Source organism: Alligator sinensis, unplaced genomic scaffold (genome assembly GCF_000455745.1).
Source record: "Alligator sinensis unplaced genomic scaffold, ASM45574v1 scaffold1355_1, whole genome shotgun sequence".
NCBI lineage: Eukaryota > Metazoa > Chordata > Crocodylia > Alligatoridae > Alligator > Alligator sinensis.
Window position 1 is genome coordinate 20682 of NW_005842435.1, and position 26392 is coordinate 47073.

General features: G+C 44.3%; 1 protein-coding gene across 1 annotated transcript in view; it reads left to right on the plus strand.

Annotated features, from left to right (window-relative positions):
• LOC102379219 (disheveled-associated activator of morphogenesis 2) overlaps positions 1-26392 on the plus strand; it is a 77677-nt gene that overhangs the window by 19171 nt on the left and 32114 nt on the right. Inside the window, exons 10-16 of the mRNA XM_025211862.1 lie at positions 1035-1067; positions 5220-5326; positions 19709-19793; positions 21346-21452; positions 22227-22315; positions 22889-23057; positions 24745-24852. Of these exons, the coding sequence (XP_025067647.1) occupies positions 1035-1067; positions 5220-5326; positions 19709-19793; positions 21346-21452; positions 22227-22315; positions 22889-23057; positions 24745-24852 (698 nt within the window). The remainder of the gene's footprint in view (positions 1-1034; positions 1068-5219; positions 5327-19708; positions 19794-21345; positions 21453-22226; positions 22316-22888; positions 23058-24744; positions 24853-26392) is intronic.

A 26392-nucleotide genomic window follows, 5' to 3' on the forward strand; every position in this document is an offset into this window, starting at 1 on the left:
CATGAAAAAAAAAAAAAGTCCAAGCAACTAAAATTGCTCCTGAATCAAAATCTGATGATAACTTTTCCAGTTGATTCACACTTAGTCTTTTCTTCCCTTTTATTTTTGGAAATGCTCCACTCTGCCCAAGTATGTGTTTACCCTGGGTTCATGACTTTTAAACTTCATCCAAATGTCTATAAAGAAAAATGTCAAAGCAAATCCTTTCCCTTTTGCATCTGAATTACACAAAGTGCAAATAAGGCATTTCTTTCTTTGCTGCTATTAACATGGTCTTAATATTTTTTTCCAGTTTCATTTTTATTAAACTGCTTCTTTTCAAGACAAAAGGGTTTGTTTTCCCCTTCTGTGGCAAATGTGTCTTTTGTTGATTGCTTTGGGGAGACAGCAGTATTCCCCCAAGTAGACAGACCTCTGAACTAAGAGGTAGGCCTCTTAGTTTCTCTCTGGCTCTGCCATTGACTCATGGCATGAAGCTGACCAAATTCCCTTAAGTCTGTGCATCTTAATTTCCCCATCTACAAAAGGGAGATGACCATAACAAGTACCCACAGTGGAAGGATGTGATAAGACTCAATTGTTTACTATTTGTAAAGTGCTTGAAGATCCTGGGTTGAAAATTTTTATAAAGTGCAACCCGGTTTGAATATTAAAAGTGAGCTATTGACATGCAAAAGGAGAGGTGAACAAACCCAGATATGTTAACCTTGGCAGTTTTGAATAAAGTCTCTGGCTCAGATTATTACAAGAGTTTAGGTATTGTTCTGCTTAGTATCGCAAGGCCTAAGTAACTTATGTTCCTAATCTGATTTTCCAAAGTGCTCTTGTGTTTCTAAGTCCCATTGACTTTAACAAAAGGGAATGCCTAAATGCCTCTAGAAATCTGGGCTTATGATACTTGCTAAGCATTTTATTCTCTTAGAAAATGGTGTATGTCTAAATTCTGCTGCCTTGTTAAACTTTGATATCTTTATCTCTGTGACTAATTTTTGGCATGTTTCCTTCTCTGTTATTTGCGGCTGGTGCCTGCATAGGACCTGCTAACTAACCCTTCCTCCTGTAAGCAGGTGAGTACCGCTGTCTGCCTCCTAAATATCTATGGCTTTCAAGATTGTCCTGCTGTGTTCAGATCAAAGGCCAAAGTACAGCAACCTGCAGATTTGGAGCCTTGGGGTAATCTTGTCCTTGATTATTTACCTGCCCCTGAATGGATGTTCCAAGGGTGCAGAGGAGGTACAAAGGATTGCCTGCTTGCCCTCACTCCAATGCTGAGAAGAAGCCATTCACTCAGCTGTGTCAAAATGTGTTTGCCCCCATCCACTTTCTACCAACAGGTGACTGTTAATCACACCTTAAATAGTAACCTGGTCACACATTCGAGTCATTTTAAGACATGATAATACAGTGAATGAGCTACAAAGTTACTCCATGTATAATGTGCAAAAACTTTGTGGCTCATTTGTATCATGCCTTAAATTGAACATGTGGCTGGTTGAGGCTGGCCCATGACAGCCCATGACAGATCCTGATATTTAGCTGAATGTCAGAATCCAGCTTGGGGCAGCCCCAGGCTCTGGGGCACAGCTGTCTTGACAGCCCAATCCTGGGGTCCTATAATCCAGGACCTGCTCAGCTGTGCAGCACACATGGTTTAGTCACCTGCCCCATAATTAACAGAGGGCACTTCAAGGTGAGGTGAAGTTCTCAAAAGTGAACTTGTTGTGGCTACAGTCATATGATGGAGTTTGAAAACCTGATCATCATGCCTTGGGGAACTGCAAGTGCCAGGAAGTCCTATAAGAACCACTTCTACTGAGGGGAAGCTGATATATGATTGTGGTCAGCTCTCTGGTACTCAGCATATTAAGTGACATCAAAGAATAAGGTTGTATTTAAAATAGTGGTTTCAAGGCAGCTGGAATTACTGGTGTCCAATGGTGTAGCACAGCATTAAAGGGTGGGATCATACATCCCACAGCCCCCTCCCCAAAAACAAATCACATTTGGAAGGAGATGGTGATACAGAGAAGTTATTCCATATCTCCACTGTTCCTTGTCTTGGCACTCCCAAGTCTCTCATGGTGGATATTTTTATGACAGTCTTAAACTTGTGATTACTTTTGAACCTGCTGTGTCCTATTTAGCATATGACAAAGTGTCGTCCCATCTGAAAGCAAGCTAAGACTGGCAGGGTAATATTCAGAGGCTTTGTCTGCCTGGTTGATAAGAGCTCTGTTTGTTTTTGCCTCACGATCTTGGCTGGACTTGTAAAAACATGAGACTAAGCTGGTCGTTACTGCCCCCTCCCACCCCCCACCCCCTGTTTATTGTCTGAGAAAATGCAGGTAGACTACTTGAAGTTCATTTGCCTACATTCTCGGTCTGGCTTTGGTAATATCCAGTATTTCATCTGCTTTCACTTACACACCACTGTGGGCCTCTAAATGTACAACTCTTCCCAAATAAAAAGAGAGAGGGAAGGGGGACATGTTTTCAGATTAGGCTGTCTTTGATATAGCTGAGGAGCAGTCAGTGCTAGAGTAATTCAGGGACCGCCTCATCTGGGATCTTGGGGAGCTGGTGGGCAGAGAGGGGGGCACTATTGCTATGCTTGTTTGTGTGGCTGTGGGGGGGAACCACTGAACAAACAGACCATAGCTAGGCCCCAAACAAATATGTCTCCTGCCCTGGAGCAGTTGTTGTTAATCCTAAACAGGTGTACTTGTCAGCAAGCATTAGCTAGTGTGATACAGTAAAGCCCCTAGCAGGAGCAAAGCACAGGCCAGCCAAACACTCTTTACCTGTCATTGCTTCCTACTCATCCCTACTTGCCCTTGAAAATGAGGATGTTCTAGAAAGCCTCCACACCTGCATGTGCCAGATCATCAGTACTGCGGGAGTGCGTTGCTTCTGGTATTTCTTGGTTCAAAAATAAGCAACACCAAATGCTAAGAGTTCCCATCTGAATTGCTCCATTCCCAGCACTGCACTTGGAAAAGTGGAAGGTAGGGTCATTCCAGCAGCATTCCAGTTGCCTTGTACTAGTATGTATACACTGCATATCTAGGAGCACCACCGTTTTTTCTAAACACATAGTTTATGCTACAATCAGTGGTACTGTGGACACATTCTACCTGCATGTCTGCATAACAGCTGGTGCAGCTAGTAGTTACTTCAGGTGAAATCTCCTATGTATGTTTCCCTTGTACATCCAAGAACCCAACTGAGTCACTGTAGCTGGATGAAGCATAGCAAATATATCCTGAAGTTGAAAGGAGGATTTAATTTGAAAAAGCATGTTGTAGTTTCTTTGCAAAGGAAGCTGCAATATAGCTAAGCTACCGCTGTCATCTTCATTTGAGAGACTGGCCAGTCACCTCTAAAGTTCAGTGTGCGCCCAGGTCAGCATTTCTAGTAGTAGGTGAGGCAGACAATAGGAAACTTTTCAAATACTACATAATTTTAAAGTAAATCAGAAGATGACATAAGTTGTCAAAGGGGGTCAAGTAGTTACCATCACTTGGATATATTTAAGGCAGCATTAGACTGGTTCTGTGGAAATGTATGGATGTGGGAGGATGGATTGTAACATACCCAACAGGTCCCAGCTGTATCCAGGGGAGGTATGCACTCCTGTTTTCTATTATCCCTGCTCTGGAGCACTAGCAACCAGGGTCACCACCTTCTATCAGCATGAAATCCCTTTAAAGCATTTCTTAGACTGTAGAAGTAAAATTCAGACACTCAAAACACCCATTTAAAGCAAGCCTTTAAACATGGGGTGAGAGTTGTGGCTGTAATGTGAGGACAGGACTGGAAACCAGTGGTTATTGGGTGACTGGGTGCTCTGCTATCTGTTGCTCTGGAACAAGTTTCCTGGGCTAGGAAAGAACTTTCCAAGAGCTTGAAGGTGACCCACATAATTAGATGGTAGACAGTGGAGTCCCTTGGGCAGTGAAGATGTTTGAAAATCCCAGCCATATCCTGATGGACAGCTATAAAACAAAAAGTAACTGTTATTTCTCCATCGTTTATGGGCATTAATTAGGCTATTTAAAGTGGTTTGAAAAAGGAAATTGTTCCAGTACTGTTATTCATGAAGGTCTGTCTTTCTAGATATGCCCATATAGCATTTCCATTAGCCACAGTGGGAGTCCCACAAGTCCTCTGTGAGGATAAACTGGAAAAGCATTATTCTCAGATCCCATTTAAACACTGGGACCCTGATTCTCAGCTCCTAGCCTCAGCAGAAAAAAAGAGTACCTTGGGGCTTAGTCTAGCATCTGCCACAAGTGTAATCTCCAGAATAGACCTGATATCAGAAAAAGGGACATCTGCTCCATCATGGCTCCTTCCTACCTGACTCCTTCCTACCTTTCCTATTCCTTCCATATACCAGCATTGGGAGGGCAGCTGGCTGGGAAGAGGGCTATGCTGCTCCTGCTCACTTTCTACCTGGAAGGAAATTCTCCAGGGTCAGTCTCTGGTACAAAGTGTGCTCAGTGGACTAGAGAATCTGGTCCTGAAACTTCTTGCAGGCCCCGCTCCCCTTGGTCTTGGTTTGCATTTTTGAGGCAAGTACATCTGACAGACTCCAGAAATCCCTAGTATCACATAGTATGTCTGCATGTCTTGGCATTTTTGACTTCAGGGAGGTTGGCAGGTCTGTTCCCCAATGGCTAGCTCCATAGTTAGGAGACCCTATATGGACTCCTGCCTAACTGCCTCCAGCTGAGATTCAGTCTTTCAGTGCTGCTGCATAACCTCTATGTGGAAGCAGTCCAGACTTCTGGACAGATCATGTTTCTCCGGATACAGACACATGGGCAGTGTGCTGTAACCTGCCCAATTCTGCTCTTACACTAGTGTGAAACTAGTGTGGTGCTCTTATGAGGGAGATACTCCTGCATAAATCCCAAAGTAAATATGATCAACACCTATGAGTTAGAATTGTGCTCCACAGCTAATGATGATCTGTATTTATTTTGTCAAGTGTCTTAGATTGCATTTCTGCTGATTTTCTCCTTCTCTAGAAGGCACATTCCTGGCATTTTCCATCTCTAGTCCCGCATCCTGATTAAATTTCTCCACAATCTCAGCTATGTTGAGTAGGCTGTGTTGTTGCCCATTTATACTTTGTCTGTTTGGAAGCTGGGTGGCTAGATAAATGAGGAAAAATTAGGCATTGATTTTTTTTTCTCTTTCTCAATTACTTGCAGAAGGAGATGGGCTCAACTGAAGACCTGTACCTGTCCACACGGAAAGTGAAAGAACTTTCTGTGATTGATGGCCGGAGGGCCCAGAACTGTGTCATTCTCCTCTCCAAGTGAGTGTGCCAACCCTGAATTCACAGTGTATATGTTAATGAATGTGCAAACAGATGAAGACAGACATGAATACCTAGATGCAACCCAATTCTCATCTGCTGATAATGGCACATGTACACAGAATCAGATGCATCCACAGCCAGATGAGATGCGACTGTCTGGAGTGGCATCCACTCCTGGAGACCTATACACACTCACTGGCTTCCAGACACCCCTGGGTAACTTGAAACTCATGCTTTCACATATGTGCGTGTGTATGTTCATCCACATGTGTGCACAGATTGTACATGGATGTATGTTGGAATACTAGCACAAGACTAGGCCCTCAGAACAATCACAAAACCAGAAACATACATAAGCAGGTGCACGAGACTACCCTGCAGTCAGGAGGACATAGGTTTTTCTATCGTGATGAGTGTTGTGTGTGATGTACATCATTTGACTACACTTTTTCTTCACTACTGTTTTCTATAGGTTTCTCAGAAAAGCATTTCTCAAACCCCCTGTAACAGGCCAGAAGGCTGCTGTTATTTCGAGAGAAAAAGTAGCAGATAGAGCTCAGGTAGATGAACAGGGGCTGGCTGTAAGAGGGAAGGCAGCAAGGAAACAGTGAGCTGCCCATTTAGGTAAAAGGGCAAACCTGCAGCCAGTCAAGGAAGACCACCTGACCGGAAGGGGACAGGGCTTACAGAGCATACAAGCCTGGGGCCTGAGCCAGGACAGGCTGTAGAGGAAACACCTCCTGGCCAGGAATGCTACAGGAGAGTTCCTGGCTGACCCCTGAGCTGCCCTGGAAATGCAAATAAGGCACTGAAGGCTTGCAGAGGTTTATGACTTAGGGTAGGGGGTGAAGTTTGATTATACAGCCAATGAGCTAACAGTTTTAGTTATAGCCAGTGCGCTTGTTTTCTTTTGGGCTTTATACTGGCAGACTGGATTAAGACTATTAGGGGTGGAGGAGGTCCCAGTAGCATCCGAGCAGGGTGGAGGTAGGGTCAGGGGGGCCCAGTGCCCAAGCAGGGTGGGGACAGGGCCAGGGGAAGGTGGGACAAGGGCTAGAGTCCAGAAGCCAGATCCAGTACAGTGGGCCTGGACTCGAAGGCCCAGTGAGAAGAAAGGGGCAAAGGCCGGGAAGGGTGAGGCCCTAACAAGGGAGAGTGATTGAACAGCAACATCTGCAAGGCATGGACATGGCTACAGGGAAGGTCAGAAGCCATGAAATTTGCCCTTAAGGTGGAGTACAGTTTGTTAGTGGAAGAGGGCTCACTTTGGGGTCCCTGGGCAGCCTCCCTTTCCTAAGGGAAATAATTATGCCAAGGCATGGCAGAAAGGAAGAAGTTTAGGGTACTAACTTCAGAGAGCCAGAGTGAAGCAGGAGTTGTGTGTTGACTAGGGGGCATCATGGCCACCCTTAGGGCCCGGTGCTTGTTACATCCCAGAGAGCAGAAAGACATTGCAAATGTAGGGTGTCTTTATACAACCCTATTCTTAATTCTTGGTTCTGTTGGGAGGGCAGTGAATCTGAGCGATTCTCAGAGAAAAGGCCAAATCCACAACAGAGGCTTGGCTATAGAGATAATCAGCTTCACCACATAACTTTTAGATGCAAGGCCTTAGGAACTGAATTCACAAACCTGAGTTAGGCATGCATAGTGAATGGGAAGTTAAGTGTGTAGGACTGGAATTCTCCAAAGGCCGTGGGCAGCATAGGAGGATACTTAAGCTGGCCAATAGGAAACTCTGAAAACAGGTAGAGGTCTCAAATCTTGCCCGTCTCCTGGACTCAGGCATCAATGTAAGACTAGGATTTACAGCATGAAATTGCTTCCTGGACATAGGACCTTAAGTTGTATTGAGTTTTGATCCCTGCTCCCACTTCTGCATTTGCCATTTTATCCACTAAAATGCACCACCACTTCCTTCTCCTCTGGCCATGTTTTTGAATAAAAGTGGATGTGATTGCTGGGTTTTGGGCTGACCTTTAAATATTGGGACCGTGTTAGTGCCAAGACTACACCGATCCGATCAGACCCCTCAGAGGATTAAGTCATGGGGTCCCCTAACTTGTGCATCCCAAAGAGCCATAGGCATGATATTAGGCATTGAGACATCCAGCACTTCCAAGCAAGCAGTTCTGGGCAGGTGCAGGAGCAGAACTTTATGAACTAAGTAAGGTTCTTGAGAAAAGCATGGTGCCTATTCTCTCACGCACACCTAAGCAGCTAGGCAGCTGAGGATCACAGACTTGGACTTATGTGCCAAAATTCTTCCAAAGTTGCCCTATAGAAATCTTTTTTTTTTGGTTCTGTCCCTAGGAGTCTTTTATTCATGGCTCAGCTTTAAGGGTCTATGAGGTGTCCTTGTAACCTCTTGCCATGACTTGTATGTCCTTAGAAGCTGTAGCATCTGGGCTAGTTGTGCTTCTTGCATTTCTTTTACCAACTCATTTGAACTAGCCTGTTGTTAAACTAAACTACAGATCTGGCTACATTCTGAGCTGTGTACAAGAACACTCCCCTTGCTGAGAGAGAAGGAAAGTTACTGACAGGGTGTAACAGAGGGCCTCCTCGGGGAGGCTTTCCCTGTGACCCGCCCACCTGTTCCTGGGCTAACCACTTGTGTTCTCGCCCACCACGCCTTGTTGTTAATGAATTAATTTAGATGTTAATAAGCAGGAGGCTGCCCATTCTCTGCCCAGATGCCAGGGGGTGCTATCTACGGCTCCTTTCCTCCCCTACACCGCAGCCCAAGCCTTGCAGAAGGCATCTATCTTCTCATAATCACCGGTCACTTGCTCTGGGCCCCAGAATCCTACTATTGAATCCCACCTGGATTCTTCCCCTCAGGCGGCCTCTTCTGCTGTCATACCAGGCAGCATCACTCCCTGAACTGGTTCCCCTTCGGGTGTGGTCCCCCCACCAAGACCTTCAGCTCATCTAGCCCTGGCCCACCTCCAGGCCAGTCGGGACCCCAGGCCCTCAGCTCTTGGGCATCCCTCATGGTGGGCCCCTGGCCCTTCGACCCTTCCGGACCTGGCCCCAGCATGGACCAGTCAGGGGAAACTCAGACAGGCCTGAGTCCATGGCCCTTTCCTCTCTCTGAGGGTCCAGCCTCCAGGCCCTCCAAACAAAGGGGTAACCCACCTGGTCATGGGGGCTCAGGGTTAAGGCACCCCGACCCGCCTTTCACTGGGGCGGTAACTGGCCTGGCATTTCCTAGGGGCTTCTGCACCACTGGGAGCCCCACCAGGCCACCCACTCCCGGCACGATGCAGTTTTAGGTCATGCCCAGGACCAGGAGCCTCCTGACCGTCCCCTACAGCCCCTTCCTTACCTCCAGATGATACCAGCAGCCCTACAGCCAGGCAATGTTGTTGCCTGGCCTCCAGGCAGCCAAACTGCCCTGTTTATATGGGCAGCCCTGAAATCTAAAATGGCTGCCCTCATCAGGCACCCGGCAGCTGCCAGCTCCAGGCCCTTAAAGTGGCCAGCACAACCAGTGCCCTGCCACACAGGGGTGGAGAGGGTTTTTACGGTACCAAGAAAAAAATGAATCCATTACTTGACAGAAGGTGCAGGTGTGTCATCTTCCCCCCGCACACTCCAGCAACCTAAAAGTTACACGCAGCTAGACCACCAGCACTGAAATGAGTTCTTTCCATTGCTCAGAGAAACCCACTGAGGCTGTTATTATGATACTTATGTGGTATTAGCTGGTTTGTCAGTAAGATGCACCCCTTTCTTCCCTCCCCCTCCAACCCACATCTTGATGATGGAATAGATTTAAATTTTTTCTCTTTGCAGTAGGTGCCTACACATCTTTGATACTTGTGGCAGACTGAAAGCCACCAGGGCGGGCTGGGGGTTGTTTAGGGGCAGAAGAATTTTCCTTCTGCTTGACAGATCTACAGATGTGTGCCTGGGATTCAGGTTAACTCCTGTATGCATGTGGAATGTGTCTTACAGTGATGGTGGTGTAGGACTGGAATATCCTTGGGAGGGAGCCCACTACGTGATTTGGCAAGAAAATATTTCACACATTTAAGCAAACTGCAAGCTGGTCAAAGGCATTAGGGTGAAGCTCCAGGGGCTGAAGTTCTTTTCCCCCAGAACAGGAGATGTTAGGGCAGCAACAGTGCAAGCTTTTCTCCCAGCACTTGTCTTTCCCTGTCCTTGTTCCTCACCTTTGACTTGGGAGGAATCTCTTTAAAGCAGGGGTGGGCAAAACAGTGAATCTGGCTGGACTCCATTTCCCAGGAGCCCCTGTGGCCAGTTTCCATAGAGATCCCAGCAGTGGTGGGGCCATGACGGTGCGGGGCTAGGGTTTCCTTGAAGACTGGCCCCAGCAGCTCTGGCAGGATGTGTGTCTGGGCAGGGAGCGATTGCGGGGCTGGGCCTGGGATCTTATGGCAATGACAACATGGTCCAGAGCTGGGGCAGAGCCTGGGGTGTGCAGGCAGTGGATTGCAGTTCTGCCCTGGCTCTGGACCATGCTGTCACTGCCGCAAAATCCTGGCCCCAGAGCAGCTCCCTGCCCAGGTCTGTGTCCTGCCAGCGCTGCTGGGGCCAGTCTCCATGGAAACCCTGGCCCCGCACTGTCATGGCCCCACTGCTGCTGGGGTCTCCATAGAAACTGCAGGGAAGTGGACAGGGAAATGGAGTCCACCGCAGCCTGATCCGGCCCATGGGCCAGACTTTGCCCACCCCTGCTTTAAAGGGTGAGAGGGAGGTCAGTCTACAAACTTTGCTCTCCTTTCGGTGATGTCTAGCGAAGACTTGGCTTGGGGCCATGAGATGGGGAGGATTTGGGCTCTAAGAACCAGGTTATGAACTGTCAGCTAGCTTCACATCAGTTATTAAATGGTCAACCTATGAGCACAACTTTGGTCACCACTGATCCAATCTGATGTGGATTCGCACCAAGGATGTAGAGATGAAAGGGTGTGTTTCCCCATTACCAGTCTCCTGAATCAAGGAGCATGTCCATCAAAAGTCATTCTGAACCAGTTGTTGGCAGAAAGGCCAAAGCTGGAATGCAGAAGGGCCTGAACTTAGATTTAAACCTAATCAATAAACCAGTAGTGGGCTTGTACTGTGCTGTATGAAGCTTGCCATGCTGTCCTCTGTGCCAGAGTAGGGAATGCCCCTCTTCAGAACTATTAGCTCATCATTTTCTATGCTTATTAAATTGCCTCAAAAAGTCAGCATTTTTAATTGACAAGAGGAGTTTCTCCTGAGCTAAAGTTGAGGGAGAAAAACTAAGTAAGGGCCTGTGGATCTGGCCTATAGTTGTTACTTTATTTAGAATCTGAACTCCATAATCCCCTCCTGATCTCATGGCATGATACTGCAAACAGCAAGAGGAGCAAAGATATTTGAAGGGTGACGGGGGATTTGAAGCCTTTTCTGCTTCTTGGGTTTTATTCAGATTTACAGCCAAGTATAGCACATGGCTCTTTGGGGTTCATTGCAACCCTAAAAAGGATATTATTCCTTTTGTTTCATTCATTCCCCACCTTCTTTCACTTTCTCTTCTAGCCTTTACCAAACCTTTCAGGAGAGGGGAGCAGCGGTCATGTTCTCCATTACTTTGCCTACCCGTTCTGCAACGTGTTTAACAGGCACACACACATAGGGGTCATTTAAAAAGGGTGATAAACAAATTGAGAGAACACTTGTGCAATCCTAAAATAAAGAGCTCTGTTGACCCAACTCTCAGGTTGCCACACTGTTTTCCAGCAGCTGTTTCCAATTGACTGTAACTGTGCATATATCCTTGCAGTTTATTCCTTCTTTGTTTACACTAAACTGCTGTGTCCTTTAAAGTAAAATAGCTGTATGGGTTTTTTCTTTTCCACTACTTGAATGTTTTTATTTTACTGACACTGTGATAAAAAGGGTCAGGCAGTGCTCATATTTCATAGGGCCAAACAAGCCAAAACATAGCTGGAGTGGGGAAATAGCTATCTAGTCTCTCTTGTGTTTAGTAAGAGTGAGGCAGAAGAGATTAATTGGGATAGATTAAAAGGAATGAAAGTTGGATGCTGGCTGATTTGTTTTGACATTGAAACGCATTTGTAAATTTCCTTTTAAAGTCACTTTCTCCCCATCCTCCAGCCTTTTCTTCTTGAAGAGTTTTATTTTTTTTGGAGCTTGCATCTTTCAGGTTTCCTCCACCCTGGTGAATCCAAATCCAGGCTTCAGCTCATATTGATTAGTGATAAGCCAAGTTCAAACAGGTAGGCTGGTGTTCTGGTTGCTTTTCTGAGCTATCTCAGGAGACTATCTGCCCTTGCATATTTCCATTATATTCTGCTTCAGCATGATCATGGGCCCATCTGTCGTAAATCCCCATTTTCCATCAGACCGTAGCTTGGTGGCTTGAAACAGCCTTCTTGTGTCTCTGTACTTCACAGGCATGGTCTCTTCTACAGAACATAGCCGGAAACAATTATTATTAGCTTTACAACAAAGTGCTTTAATATTCTCACAGTGCAAATACAGTGTGTTTGTACTTTTCTCTTATGTGTTTGTCCAACACAGACAGGCTTCTTATGTGATTTAACTTTGTGAGTCACTCTGGAGATGTGCAGCTTATTTGAAAAACATTATTCAGAATGTGGTAACCTTGCACTGGAAGCAAGCAGTTGTATTGCTGTGTTCAGCACAATCGTTGCTAAGATCCTATCCAATACTATTGCACTGGAGCTATTTCATGACAGCTGGCTGTTCATGCCTGTGGCTCTTATAGGAGACTGAAGACCGAATCCTATTTCACTTGACATACCCAAATGGCAATTACCCAGCTGCATAGCTGCCATTTTGGTGCTTACACACAGTTATCAAACATATTCCACATGCATGCATTTTTGCACAAGGGTCCACATGGCTATTGCACATGCTCAGTAGGTTGTAATCGAGCCTGGTGGGTACAGAGTTTTGTACATGTGTATCTGACTGTAAGTCCCAAAATTGTAGCCCAGTAAAACCCCATAGAAAGAGCTCTCCCATGTTTTAGTTCACAGCTGTCCAACTTCCAAGTGGCCAGGGGGTTGCAGGCTGCAGCATGTGGTGGCTGCTACCATCCTTGCCCCTACTGCATTGTCCAGGGTCCCCTTGAGACACCTAGCTGTGGGTTCCCTCAACCCCAGAGGTCACCCCAGTCCCAGGCACAGGAGGCAGGACGTAGAAGGTGGAGGAGGGGGGCGTGGAGACTGTAGACTCTGGTGGAAGCAGCAGCTCAAGTGGTGAGAACAGCAGTGGTTGGCCTGGCAGCTTAGGGGCCACAGGTTAACCCCTTGGGAGCAGGATATGGCTGTCAGTTAGACAGCTCTGTTTTAGCCCTCTGGTTTAGTGGTTAGGGCGCTTGCCCAGGAAGTGGGAAACCTAGGTTGTAGGCTCCCCCTATACAGAGTGGTTTTGAAACTTCATCTTTTCAACATCCCAGCACAGTAGTTGAACCACCAGGCCACAGGTTAGGCCAGGGGTGATGTGTAGGGAGTGCACGGGGGTGCATGTGCACCCCCTGAGAGCACCCGTGCACCCCCTGTCAGGCTGCAATCCCTGTTTAGCCAGCAGGCAGGGGGTCAGGTGGGAGCCGTGCCCCCCACCGCGAGCGCCGGCCGGGGAGCAGGACCGCTAGCAGAAGTAGCCGTGCTGCTTCCAGAAGTGGCACAGCTGCTTTTACGGTCAGCGAGATCAGCCGCCAGGGGATATCCACACCCCCCCCGGTCGCTGACTGATGTCGGGGATGGGGGGATACACACGTGCCCCCTCTGACTCAAGAGGCACCAGACACCCATGGGTTAGGCATTATCCACTCCCCCTCTTGAAGCTGAGTCATTGCACCTTACATTAAATAGTCATTGGGTAGAATGGATGGAGAGCAGTGGGGAACTATCTGCCCTACTGGGAGCAGGATCTAGGCTGGAACTGATGCTCTTAAACTCCCTTTAAGAGCATCAGTCACCTTATTGAGACACACACCTTCTGAATTGTTCTAGTCTGCCTGGCCTCACAGGTCTCCCCATCTTGGTCTCTAGATGAGGAAGATTTCCTGGTTTTGGGGAAGTACCCATAACACTAAGCTATTGGGTGAAAACATGGGAGGGCTGCCTTCTTCCAAGTTCTGTCCCTCTGCTGATCATAAGCTTTTTGCCTGGCTGTGATTTTGGGACTTATATTCACCCAAGCATGCACATATGCAGCTGCACACAGCCTGCCTGGCTGGAGCATAGTCTACTGAACATATTCAATGGTTGTGTGGATGCTTTTGGGCCTGCACTGCATGTAGAATAGGAACTAGGCACAAACTAGGCACAAGTGTCAAAACCATCAGTTACATGGCTGGGTAAGTGCCATTTGGGTGTGTAAAATGAAATGGGATTCTGCCTTTAGTCTGTAATGATCATCTCCAGAGGATAGGACAGCAATGAGTTTAATATATTACTCTGGTTTCTCTTCAATATGCTGAAGATGGATAGATACTCAGGTATAACTGAAGATAGAGTTTAGCCCCACGTGGTAAGTTGAGGTATGAGTTAGACAGAAGTTGGACATTGCAAACCAGGTTTCGGGATCAGTCCTGAATTGGCTGAGGCCTCAATGATCCATTAATAAGGGATTTTCTTGTGAAGCAGTAGACCAGATACTGAGTCCTTAGCCTGGATGTTAAAGGGAATACGTGTCACGTTAGTCTTCCCCATGGCACTGCCTCCTTGGCACCTACAACGCACTTCAGTCCAGATATTACAGGGACTCAATACTGAACCAATGCCACTGTTCTGGCTCTGACCCTACCCCATTGCTAGCTACCATTGGAAAAAGCACAGCATTTGCTTTTACTTGTCCTGAATGCTCCACACACCATTATAGTTGGGGCTTTTTTTAAATCAGTTCTTTGTACAGTACAGGAATGATGGCAGCAGTACAAGTGTTGACTGAGATGGCTGAAAAAGACTAAGGCAATAAGTACTATCCCCCAAAAGGATTGGGCTTCTTTGAGAGAACTTCTTAAGTTAAGGTCCCTGATGAATGGCTTTACCTCCTGTTCAGTTGCTGATAAATAGAATGGCTTATATGCAACCAGCCTGTTTTAAATCATTATAAGCCAACAGTGCCCTGACCTGAACATCTATATGGCTCAGAACTAATCATGCTCATCACTGCAGTGCTGTAATATGAAAATTCCCAAGTTTTGACCTACCTCTACTTAAAGTCATAGAAACTTGGACAGACAAGGTTCCTTGGGTGAATTTGATACCTTTTATTAGACCAACCCAAATAGTTGGAGAATAGTTATTAAGCAAGCTTTTGGGTTCAAAAGCCCTTCGTCAGGCTAAGGAAGTTTCAACAGTTGGTGTGTGCTCTTCCTTAGACCAACACAGCTAAAACCTACACCCCTAGAAACTTGGAGGCATTCATAGAAATGAGTTTCAAGTGGCAAAATATGGTTAGTCCCGACGTGTTTTTTCTAAAGGGTCTAAAGAAAGTGAAAGCCAGTTTTATACTCCCCCCCCCGCTCAGAATGGTCTTACAGTAAAGCATTGAAAGGAATTGGAAACAGGTATTTACCATAAAGAGAAATTTTACTGTAATGGGGCAAGGCTCATCTGACAGCAAAGCCCAGTAACTTCAGCTGGGAGTGATAACAGCCTCTCTCTCCACTTCTGGAAGGGAGAATCCCAGTTGAAGGAAGCTAGTTTAGATGAGCTCAGCTTTTCTCCATTTAGGATGTGCTGCAGCATGAAAGGGAGTTCCTTTCATGCTCAGGATAGCGTCTCTTCTCAAGCAGGGACAAGGATGGAGACTGTTTCTTGGAATGCAGCAGCTAACATTTCTTTAGGGTTGTTAGCTGCTCTATATCAAGAGAGATGGTTCATGAGAGACTCATTATAGAGGAATGAGGCTTCTTTATAATCAGAGGACACTAAAAGCATTCGAAACTTAGTTTTCATTTAAACTGTAAGGGTTTGACTAAATGCAGGAGTTGCACAGGCCTAATTAAAATTATTAAAGCTTTGTGTGTGAGCATTCAAACTTTAGTTTAAACCTGCCTTACATGCATTTAATGCTACTTCTCTGTAACACACAGGATTGGTAAAAGTGTTCAATTCCATCACTAGTCCAAATCCAGCCCAGTTTGGCAGAGAGTGACAGGCATTATTGTATGATGGAGGTTTTGTGGCCATCATATATGAAGTAAACTGTGAAGATGGGAGAGATATAAGTTCATTTCTTTGGGATAACTATATACATTTCCCAAACTATGTTCCAGCCTGTGAAAGCTGGCTTTTCTTGTCCTAGACATCATCTCTTTAGGTCAGGATTTGTTGAAGCGTGTAAAAAAGGGAAAGGGTTTTTGGAGGGGTAGGAGGAATTTTCACTGTTTGCTATTCACCTATTCTGTGAATGAACAAAGGTCTTTGATTTGCAGGGCTGCCAACCCCCAGTATCATTTACAGATACTTTTTTTTAATGATCTGCAGTATCTTGGTCAAAAATGACATATTCTATTTCCCAGGAAAAGAGGAAGAGAGGGGAATGTGATCCTTTTGGTAGGAAAGGTTAATGTGCTTTGAATAAGTTAACAATTCTCATAGTAGTATGTGATCACACATCTTTTCCTGGGCAGCTGAGCAAGACCTAATATCTACCAGTGAGAAGGCCAGTAAGCTGACTCGCTCCTTCCTTTTGGAGGAGATAGCTGATGAATGATGAGTGTTTTATGTCAGTCTTTGGGGGGATGGAGTAGGGGCTAAGTCCTGCTTGAATCAATGGATATCTTTTAAGGAAGAAAAATGAGAAAGCACTGGTTGTCTGCAAAGGAGATTGATGCAGAACTGCCTCATGTCTCGCAGGCATGCTCAGAGTCAGGCCACCTCCCTTCTCTAAGAGGACCAAACAATAAGCCACTTGATGTCTGCAAGCAAAGCTGGCGTTAAATCAGCCGAGGTATCCTGGGGAGATGAGTGATGAATTACTCTGCAGAGTCAATAGAGATTATTTATGTGTCCTGAGGGGATAGAGGGAGGCCGGCTAAGTACCATATTAGAAGCTATTTGGTAACTGTTCATCTTTAATATCACTTGAAGATGGTACAAGGCATTGGGTCTCCCTGCTCCATCACCAGATAAGGGGTGATGAGAGGGAAAGATGAGAGATTATTTTCAAGGTTTTCTAGAATCCCTTTTCCCTTTGACCAAGCTGAGCAAAGCTTATTGCAGCAGAACAAGAGACTGCCACGTTCCCTTCTGAGTCACATTTACCAGATTGATTCTAGAGTTAGGATTTTTGCTGTTAATGAAGACAGATGAAGCAGAGAGGATGCAGCTTGGATAACATGTGAGTTTGTAGGGTTGTGGCCCCTGGAAAACTGCAGACTGCCTCTGCCGAGCTGGTCTGAAAATCATTGATGTTGGAGAAGACAGATCCAACACTAAGATGTAATTTCTACAGTGTCACTTTTCCGACCATGATTACACTTTAATTTGATGTCTGTCCCATACTTATTTCAGGCCAGGGATGCCTCTATTCAGTTTTGAGTGCAAAGATTTTATGCATCTGCTTTAGGTTCCTGTGTAATCAGTTCACCTGTTTCTGTTTAAAAGCAACCCATCTGTTTCAAGTTATGATTGGACATTTCAAGATCTACTTCATGGTTGGGCAGGAATATTGAAAACATAATGAGAATCACTTGATTAACAACTCTTTGGCTGTTTCCATCTGAGGAAATCTGTTTGTGCTGTGCACGTTTCAGGAGTTCTAAGCACTTGTCACCCCAGCAGAAAAAAAACCCCTTGCTTCTGAAAAATGACTATGTTTTGCTACAAACCCATCAATAGGATTTAATTGGATTGGTAATAATCTGGGCTGCACATCTGCAGGCTCTGTAACCCCATTACAAGCTTGCATTTTGCCCAAATTAAATTGCCTTTCTTCAGGGGATTGGCAAACTGTACAGCCCTCTCTCATGTTGGTTGGGTCAGTCAAGTTATTTATTTATTTTTTTGCTGGTGGTTGGGCACAGACGCATCCAAAAAAATCAGTGTTTGTGTAACCCTCTGTTCTGTTGGGATTCTTAATTATTTTTGCAGAAAAAAAACTTTAAAATGAATTAAGTGCTAATGAATGATGCCAGAGTGATGAAATTGGAGACTGAAGTCCTCAGTTAGGTCATAGGACAGATTAGCCTAGCCAGCAGTGACACAACTTCTCCCCCATACCCTACTATCACCATGCGGTCAATGAATCTCAAATCTACCTGTTCAGTTTTTGTCCCTCTTGCTGACTCTTGGGTCAGCTGGGGCAGGACGATCAATTTACCAAGTGCTTTTTTTTTCCATATGCAAAGAGCACCCTGTAACTTCTCAATTGAAATTGTCTTTATTTGAGATGAAAGTAACCGTGCAAGGACAAAATCAAGTGTCCACGAGAGAGCACAATGTGTCCTTTTTTGACGCCTCCTTATTTCTACCTTACAAAATGGCAGCAGATTTCTAGAGATGTGACAGTGCAATCCAAAGAACACCACCACCGTAATATTTGCAGAGTGGTATTGCCCACACTGTATATGTCTGCTAAGTAGAGAGTCCTGTCATCTCTTTTTACATTAGGCTCCTCAGCCCCAAGGTAGCAATGGGATTTGATTGCTAGCAAGTACACAGAATCATACATGTTAACATTCATTGTTTTTAAGGGCAGAATGGACATAAAGCCATCTAATCTGACGTGCTAATTTATGCCATAGAATTTCACCCAGTTACCCCTGTACTGAGTCCAGTTAACTTGTGCTTAAGTCAGACTGATGACCTAGGAGAACATAATTTCCCAACCCTGCTTTACAAACTTTCTAACTCTCCTGTCTTCCAACTATGGCACAAATATATGTCTTGTGTGGAGACTTAGTATCTCAACATTAGACTGTATCAGTTTCTTTTCCATTTAAAACTGACTGAATGAATTAGCTGGGAACAGTGTTGCTGAATTTAGTTAAGAAGCATATTTTTAAAAGCTTTTGAATGTCTGCTGATTCATATTTTAGTTTCCAGCTGCTGATTATATTGGGCAACATTTAAAATGTTTTAAGTTTCTCAGATTTAGTAGTATTTCCTGTCTGTAAAAATAAAGCGTTTACATTTGCTTTTACATGGTTCCAAAAATGTGATCCCATCCAAATGGCAATAGCAATTGAAATTTTACCATGATGTTTCTCAGCAGCAAAGAAGAAAACATTCTGATCTGCTGATGAACCTCTGTGTCATTTAGTTTAGTGTTTTCTTTCTTCTCTCATTAATGTGTCAATTATAGAAGGTCCATGGAGACTCAGATGCTTCCTACCCAAGTTCCTCTTCACACTTGCCAACCTATATGTTTCAACCCCAAAGTAGTGTTTTCCTTGGGGGGGGGGAGCGGGGGGAGGAGTAAGATGGCAATTGCTTTTGTAGGCCATTCAGTCCTGTTCTTCTCTCTTGGCTCAACCAATGAGGGTGCCAGATGTCATGGGTAGACTTGGCAAAGCAGATAACTTTGTTCACCACCAAATTCACTTCACACAAGTTAACAAACAGCAGTTAGGTAATGACAGGATTTGGTTGCTGCTGCTCTGTGCTGCCCTAAACAGGTGATCTAATGGCAATACAGTCTTTTCATCAGTTCCCTGAGCCTTACCTATTTTCCAAGAACCAACAACATCATTAGCAACAGACTTATATGGGTGAGGGCATGGTGATTAGGGAGAGGGGGGAGAAGAGAACAATTTTACTGCCTTGTGCACCTGGTATGGAAGTTTCTGTTTTGCAGTGGCTGCCAGTGTTGAAGCCACTTAAGGACTTGGATGCTGTCAATCCATTTTTCACCTGTGAATGCTGGCAAAAAGAACCTACCAATCATGTGCAATACACTTACACAAAAGCCTCTTCTGTGGTCCAGATATGAGGGCACAGAACCATTACTAGCTGGCCTTGGAGAGTCCTTAATATTCGTAAGCATAGGTGAATATTAGCTTCATAGTTACGCTGGAGTTGTGTGCACTGAAGGTGTTAGCAGTAAAAGCATTTGAAGGGGAAGGTGTCTGCCATGAGGGGAAGGTAGAAGGAGTACTGATCTGTGAAGAGCTGTTAATTTCCTATTGATTTCTTTGTGCACTTGGTTAGCTGAAGCAGAGAAAAATTATATTCTGTAGGATCAGAAAGGATTAAACCCTGTTCAGGCAGGCGGCTGACTTCTTTGGACTGAAAATTTCAGAATGAAGTTTCCTGCCATGCTTTGCCAAAATGGCTTTGGGCTGTCGGAAGGTAGAGGTAGCCAGGGAAGACGTTTTAAATTGTCATTGGAGTTACTTATGCAAATAAACTAATGGGGCAATATTGATGCTATTGAAAGGCTGAAGTTATCCAATGAAGAAATCCGACGGGCAATCTTGAAGATGGATGAACAAGAAGATCTGGCCAAAGATATGCTGGAACAGGTGAGAAGAATCACAGTCTCATCTAACAATATTGTTTCTAAGTATTGAAGGTCAGTTGTTCTGCTTGGAGCACTTTGTTAGGCCTGTGTTAAATTTAAGGCAGATGCATGCAACTGGGTTGATGCCACAGGAGGAGTTTCTTCAGGTCTAAATTTGACCCTAAGACCTCAGTACAATTGGATTTGTGTATAAAAGGAGAAGTTTGCCCAATATGCCAAATGCATCAACTGAAACCATGCCAGGTTGAATTTAGGCTAGTATGTCTTTAATTTACATTGTATTATAAGTGTCCTGATCTGATGTACGCATGATGTTTAGTTTTCTTTTCATTTAATTTCATCTTTCCCTTTTTTGCCTTTCCTACTGTGTCCCTTAAATTTCTCTCTCAGCTCACCCCTCTTCCTTTGTACTGCCAACCATTCTTCTATCCTTTATCATCTCCCAAGCTTTCAATTAAGGAGCATCATGAATCTAGCAGTGCAATTTAGTGATAATCAAAGCAGAGAATTAGGAGTGGGGTTCTGTTCTCCACTATTGTTTCATTATGTGGCATGTGAGAGCCCCCTGCCCACAACCCTCCTTTACCTGAATTTCCCTATCAATTGAAGGGGGTGATTATACATATCCATACTTATTCCCCAATAAAAAAATGCTATAACAGCACAAAATATTATTCCATATGAGACCAGTGTCTTCTATGTGTATTATCTGAATGTTTAATTGTGTGCACAAAGCCTTTTTTTTTTTTGGAAATCTGTGCCCTGATTTGCAAATGGGCTGAATGCCCACAGGTCCACTTTGCAGCCATTGAGACCTTCAGGTGCTTAGCACCTTTGAATATTGGGCTCCAAGAAATAAAATATTAGAGCACTGATGAAAAGCAGGTTCACTTTCTGGTTTTTCTGGCAGGCAACTTGCTCCCTGTGGGTGTGGACTGGGGTGAAGGGAGGCATGTGTGCATGACAATATTTATAACCGGCTGAAGCAGAACTCCTACTAGATATGTCAAAAATCTGTCAAAGTATGAGCTTTTAAGGTCAGCACATGAATAGCAGCTTGTGTCAAACTCATATTCAGTGGCTTAAATATTGCTTATTGTTTCGACAGAGCAGAGCAGACTATGAGAGAGATAGTTGGGTCTTTGTGTGTACTCAGGGTGAGTGGGATGGATAATCTGTGCTCAGAGAGAGATTCTGATCTTCTTTACACCAGTTGAAATCCAAAGTAATATCTTGGGAGTCAGAGTTCTTTCTGGATTCTCACACTATTGAGAGCAGGATTTGGTCCCTAGCAGTCTGGATGAATTAACAGAAATTAATGAGGTCACTGAAGGAAAATAAAGGCAGAACAACAAGGAGATATTTTAACAAGGTCACTTTTGAAGCCACAGCTGCCCTGCTTTGAAGTTACTGTCACATGAATGAATTAGAGCAGCAGTTCTCTATGGTGGTAAAACAATGTGTTGGCCCTCTTTCTCATGCAGTCTCTCTGTCTGTGTGTGTGTCTTGCTGGATCTTTCATGATGGTTTTTGATTTGTATCTATCATTCTAGCTGCTGAAGTTTGTTCCTGAAAAGAGTGATATTGACCTGCTGGAGGAACATAAACATGAAATTGATCGCATGGCCCGGGCTGATCGTTTCCTTTACGAAATGAGCAGGTCTGTGAGATGCATAATGGCAAAATAGGCCAGGGGCTTCTTGGAAACTATTGTAATTGTTATTGAAAAGGAATAATGTTGTATCAGTGGAACACAATCAAAATACCGTGGGCTAGGTTTTGCACTGAATTATACCCTCGAGTTACCAGAAACCAATAATGTTACTGACATGTTTGTCTGTTACACAAGCTTTTTTGGCTGGTAAGAGCTCTTTCTGAGTGCCATTTAGGGACAGTCTCCTGATTAACTAATACACATCTGTCACATCCCTCTAGTACCATTCATGTAAACAGATGCTTAGCCATGGCTGTCAGCTGCTGCATCTCTGGGTTTAGATTTATTATGCATTCGATTGCCACCTGCCTGTCACTTATCCTCATGGTTATTTGCCCTTTTCTGCATTCCACCTTTTATGCCCTTTGGTTGGAAACTGTTCCCAGACCAGTTGCATCTTTTCCCACATCTCCTCTGCAGTCTCTTGTGAAAATGTATTTTGGGGGGACTTGAAACCTTATAGCCACTCCTGGGGATGTGTTTGAATTACAAAGCCTGTGTCCTCACATTAACACCCTCAATCTGAGGAACAGCACTTTGGCATTGGCCAAAAGGCATCAGGCGTAATAGGGCCTTATACATGGCAGGCTGCTTCATCAGTCCAACCATGTGGTTCCATGGGGCTTTGTTTCCTATCATTGAATTGTGTATGAAACTACATACCTATGTTTGTGAGGTAGCTTGAGCTTCACAATATGTATTCTCCTTCCCCTCATGTAGGATTGATCACTACCAGCAGCGGCTGCAAGCATTATTCTTTAAGAAGAAGTTGCCAGAGAGACTGGCAGAATCCAAGCCAAAAGTGGAAGGTATGGGAGAGGCCTCTTCAGGGACTGGGTGAGGAGCAGAGAATGTCAGAGAGACTCACCCATAAAGGAAGCCACCCACAACCCACTGTTGTGGGCGCAGTGTTTGTAGACTCATTTAGGATGAGGGCAAAAGTATCATCTACTAGGTACAGGTGTTTGTCTAACATTTCCATTAGATATGTGGGCTTAATACAACTGTCGTGAAAGGCATTGTGGCTCTTGCTCTGGGAGTCACTGTGCATTTCAGAGCCACCTCAACTTACTGTGACACCTTGCTTCCACTCCTAGCCTTCACCAGCTGGTGTAAACCCCATATTTTGGAGCAATAGCTGCAGACATCTTGCTCATAGTGGTCTTCTCTATAGGTCTGATTTTTGAGAAGAGGGATATACCATCTATCTTTGTTAAAACAGGGAGGTTTGTCAATGAGTTTAAACCTCCCTAGTTCAGACTGTGGTCAGCACCTCAGTGGGACTAAGGATTGCTGGGGCTCTGCTTTGGATGCTCAAAAGCTAGGGCCTCCAGAAGGGCTGTTGTGAGTTAACCTCAGGTCACGTCTTGCTTTTTTTCAAGCCATTCTTCTGGCCTCCAAAGAGCTCATCCGCAGCAAGCGTTTGAAGCAACTCCTGGAGGTGGTTCTGGCCTTTGGCAACTATATGAACAAGGGCCAAAGGGGGAGTGCATATGGCTTCAAAGTCTCCAGCCTGAACAAAATTGCAGACACGAAGTCCAGCATAGACAGGTAGGTTTGAAAATCACAGCCAAAGGAAAGCTGCCTCGGCTATATCTTGCCTTGACTGGTAGTGAGTGTTTGTTTGCTTAATTGATGCATTGACACACTGTAGAGAATTTTAAAAAATGTCTTATCTTACATGTGAATCCTGCCTTTTATGCTGGAGGACCCTTGAGTGCTTTATCAACTCTCAACACAGTATGGAAATTCAGCTGGTCGTTTTGTGTAGAGCATGCTAGTGGTTTAACCACCGACCATTAATCTACTAACCGCTATTTTAGTAGATTAATATTTCACATATAATAGAAATTACAGAGGTTATTTCTTTACAATATGACCTGGATACCAGTGCTTTAAGTCCTTGCTTTTACAAAGAGCCACTTGGTGTCCTGTAACAGCAATAAGCACACACGCCAATAAATATAAGTAAATACCCTCCTCCCCCCACCCCCCAAAAACCCCCCAACAAAAACCCAAAAACCCACAATCCAGAGCAACAGCATTACATTCCATCTGAAACAGTTCTTCCAAAGTACAGTACAGTCCCAACCAATTCTGCAGCATTAGTTCAGTAGTGACTGGGAAAAGAGTGCCATCTTCTGAATCAATGACACCCTGCAGCATTTCAGTTTTTTGGAGATCTTGGCTGTACCTACATTCACTTGTGAGGCCTGATGAGACTAGACCTCTAAAGGAATGGCTTCTGGGTACTTAAGGATGAATATCAGCAGCAAGAATCGCATTGAATTCATCCCTCCTAAAAGATTTTAAACTAATAGAACGCTGTTTTAGCGGCTGCTGTGTGCTTCCCATATAAACATTCAGAGATCACCTGCCCCCTGTGTAGCAAATACAAGGGGAGCTTCCTGATTTTACATGGCTTGGACTGAGTTTCTGTATGTGAACTGTCCTCTGCAGATAGCATAGTCTCCACAAGACACAACTCCCCAGACTCTGGCAAGTATCTGAGGCAATGATTGCCAACTATTGTATTTTGAATAAGTGCACACCTTCAAACAGCTGCTGTGGCTTTCCAGTTACTAAAGGGTTTGATTCAAAATTGTCCTTCTGTTTTTTTAAGCCCTCTATGAACTATCTCCGAGCTCTACCCTGTGCCTCTCCTCATTCAATTCCTAAGTCTGCTCCTAGTGCTTATGCAGTAGTAAGGTTACCCTCCCCCTAGTCTTCCTGATACAATTTCATCACTCTGGGTGGAGGAGTCATCTCCTGTGTAGTTCTAGGAATTTGAAATGGCCTTCTCTGCTTCATTAACTTTCCATTTCATTTCAGGTCTCAGCTACAAATTATTCTGCTCTCCCTTGTCTCTTAATATCACTTTGCTAGTATTTATTGTTTAATCTATGAAGCATTTTGAGATACATTTTGCACGACAGCCACTATACTGTTTTGTGCTGTTGCATTTCTATTACCTCATATGCCACTGTACAGACAGAAGCAAGAATCCATTCTCTTTGAGAATAAAGACAAGGCAGGGTGGGAATGTCCTTTGAGTTCTTGAGGGAAAAATGAATCTGAGGAGAATAGTTAGCTTTAATCTTCGATGCTTTTATTTAATCAACAGAATTGCCAAATCCTTATCTACAGTTCTCTTTGTCTGATGAACTCGATTTCATGACCAAACCTGTTGCAATGCCTGCACCAACTATACTTTCTCCTTTGTGTCCTTTTTTCTAAGGAACATTACACTCTTGCACTACCTAATTATGATTTTCGAGAAAAACTACCCAGACATCCTTGATATCCAGTCAGAGCTGCACCATCTTCCAGAAGCAGCCAAAGTCAAGTAAGTCCAGTACTATCTGTCAATCTCGGGACACAATTCTGTTTTCAGTGAAATCAATGGAAAGACTTATGTCAACTTCAGGGGGCTTTCACAGTTGTTTATAAATCTGTTTTATTGTTATATTTCCAAGTAAGGGCTATTGCCTCAGCTGGTATAAGTGTCAGACTTCACTGACACCCATGGAGCTATTCTGATTTATATCAGTAGAGGATTTGGTCCAGTCATTTGTCTATTTGTACAATTGACAATTTTATGTAGCCCTGTCTTAGCCTGTACGTTACTCCCAAACTGTGCACTGCCATTAAACAAGCTGCTGTTTGTAATTTACCATTCATAGTGTGATTGGTCGCCATGGATCACATGGTATTTTTTTCTGTTGTATGATTAGATAACTGAAGGTTTATTTTAAACCAAAGAGACTACATCATGAAGGCTGTGTAAGCTGTTTTCCATGCAGCCCTACAAACCTTTGCACAGATTCATTCTTGCACAGGAGTTAGGGAAACTTGTTTTTTGCATAAAATTCATGTCTGTGGCAAATTATTGAAATGGATTTGGTTGCCTTCAAAACCACTTCAAGTTGTGTTCTTTTTTCTAAAATACTCTTCCAGAATACCTTGACACAGAATTTCCCCAGCTGTTGCTCTTTGTGTAAGGAGCCAAATAGGTCTGGTACTTCTAAGCCAATGAAAAACAAGTGAGAACTGAATGCAGGATATAAAGTCAGAGGTGCTGCTCTCCAAACTCACACTTAAAAGCCTGAAAAAACACAAGCTCTGGTGTTTCTTTTTCTGATCTGTAGAATCTGTTTAATTCAAGTGTTAAATGAAATATCAACAAACAATTTTTCAGTTGCAAGTAATCATTCTTAGTCACCATCATCAGTCACCATTTTTTAATGAGTGACCTAGAGGTAAAAGGCTTTATTTCTTACTGGTGATGGAAAATCCTCTTATTGTCTTATGCTAGGGGAAGATACCTAGTACAATACTAGCGTCTAAAAAGAGTTTGTCCCAGTTGTTCTTCTGCTTCTAAACTGGCTAAGTTGCTCTTACCTCGTTTTTAGTTATCCAAGTTACCAAGTGTGATTGTGTTCCACTCCACTCAATGGTCACAAAACCTCTAAGACACCTGAGTTTGTTATTGTACCTCCATTGTGGCCTGAAAAGCTCCCTTGGAAACCAGATTTGGGCTACTCTGCATGGTCTGAAGAAGACCACAGTGAGCACATAAGCCACTTAATCTTACCTCAACTTTGTTGCCATCCTGTTCAGTCTGGGAAACAGATAAACTCCACCTAAATTCCTGATTTCTTAGGTGGAGAAAAATTAGGCCAAGTAACTATTTGAAGCAGAGGTTGTACGTATGGGTGCAATGAAGGAAGCAAAGGACCTATTCCCCTAATAATAGCTTGGTGGTTTGAGCATCTGCCTTGGGATGTGAGAGATTTGTTATAGACCCTCTCCAGCCAGAGGGTGTTTTAACTCACCTCTGCCACTTCCCAGGGTGTGTCCCAGCTGGTAGGCAGAGCTGAGGGTCC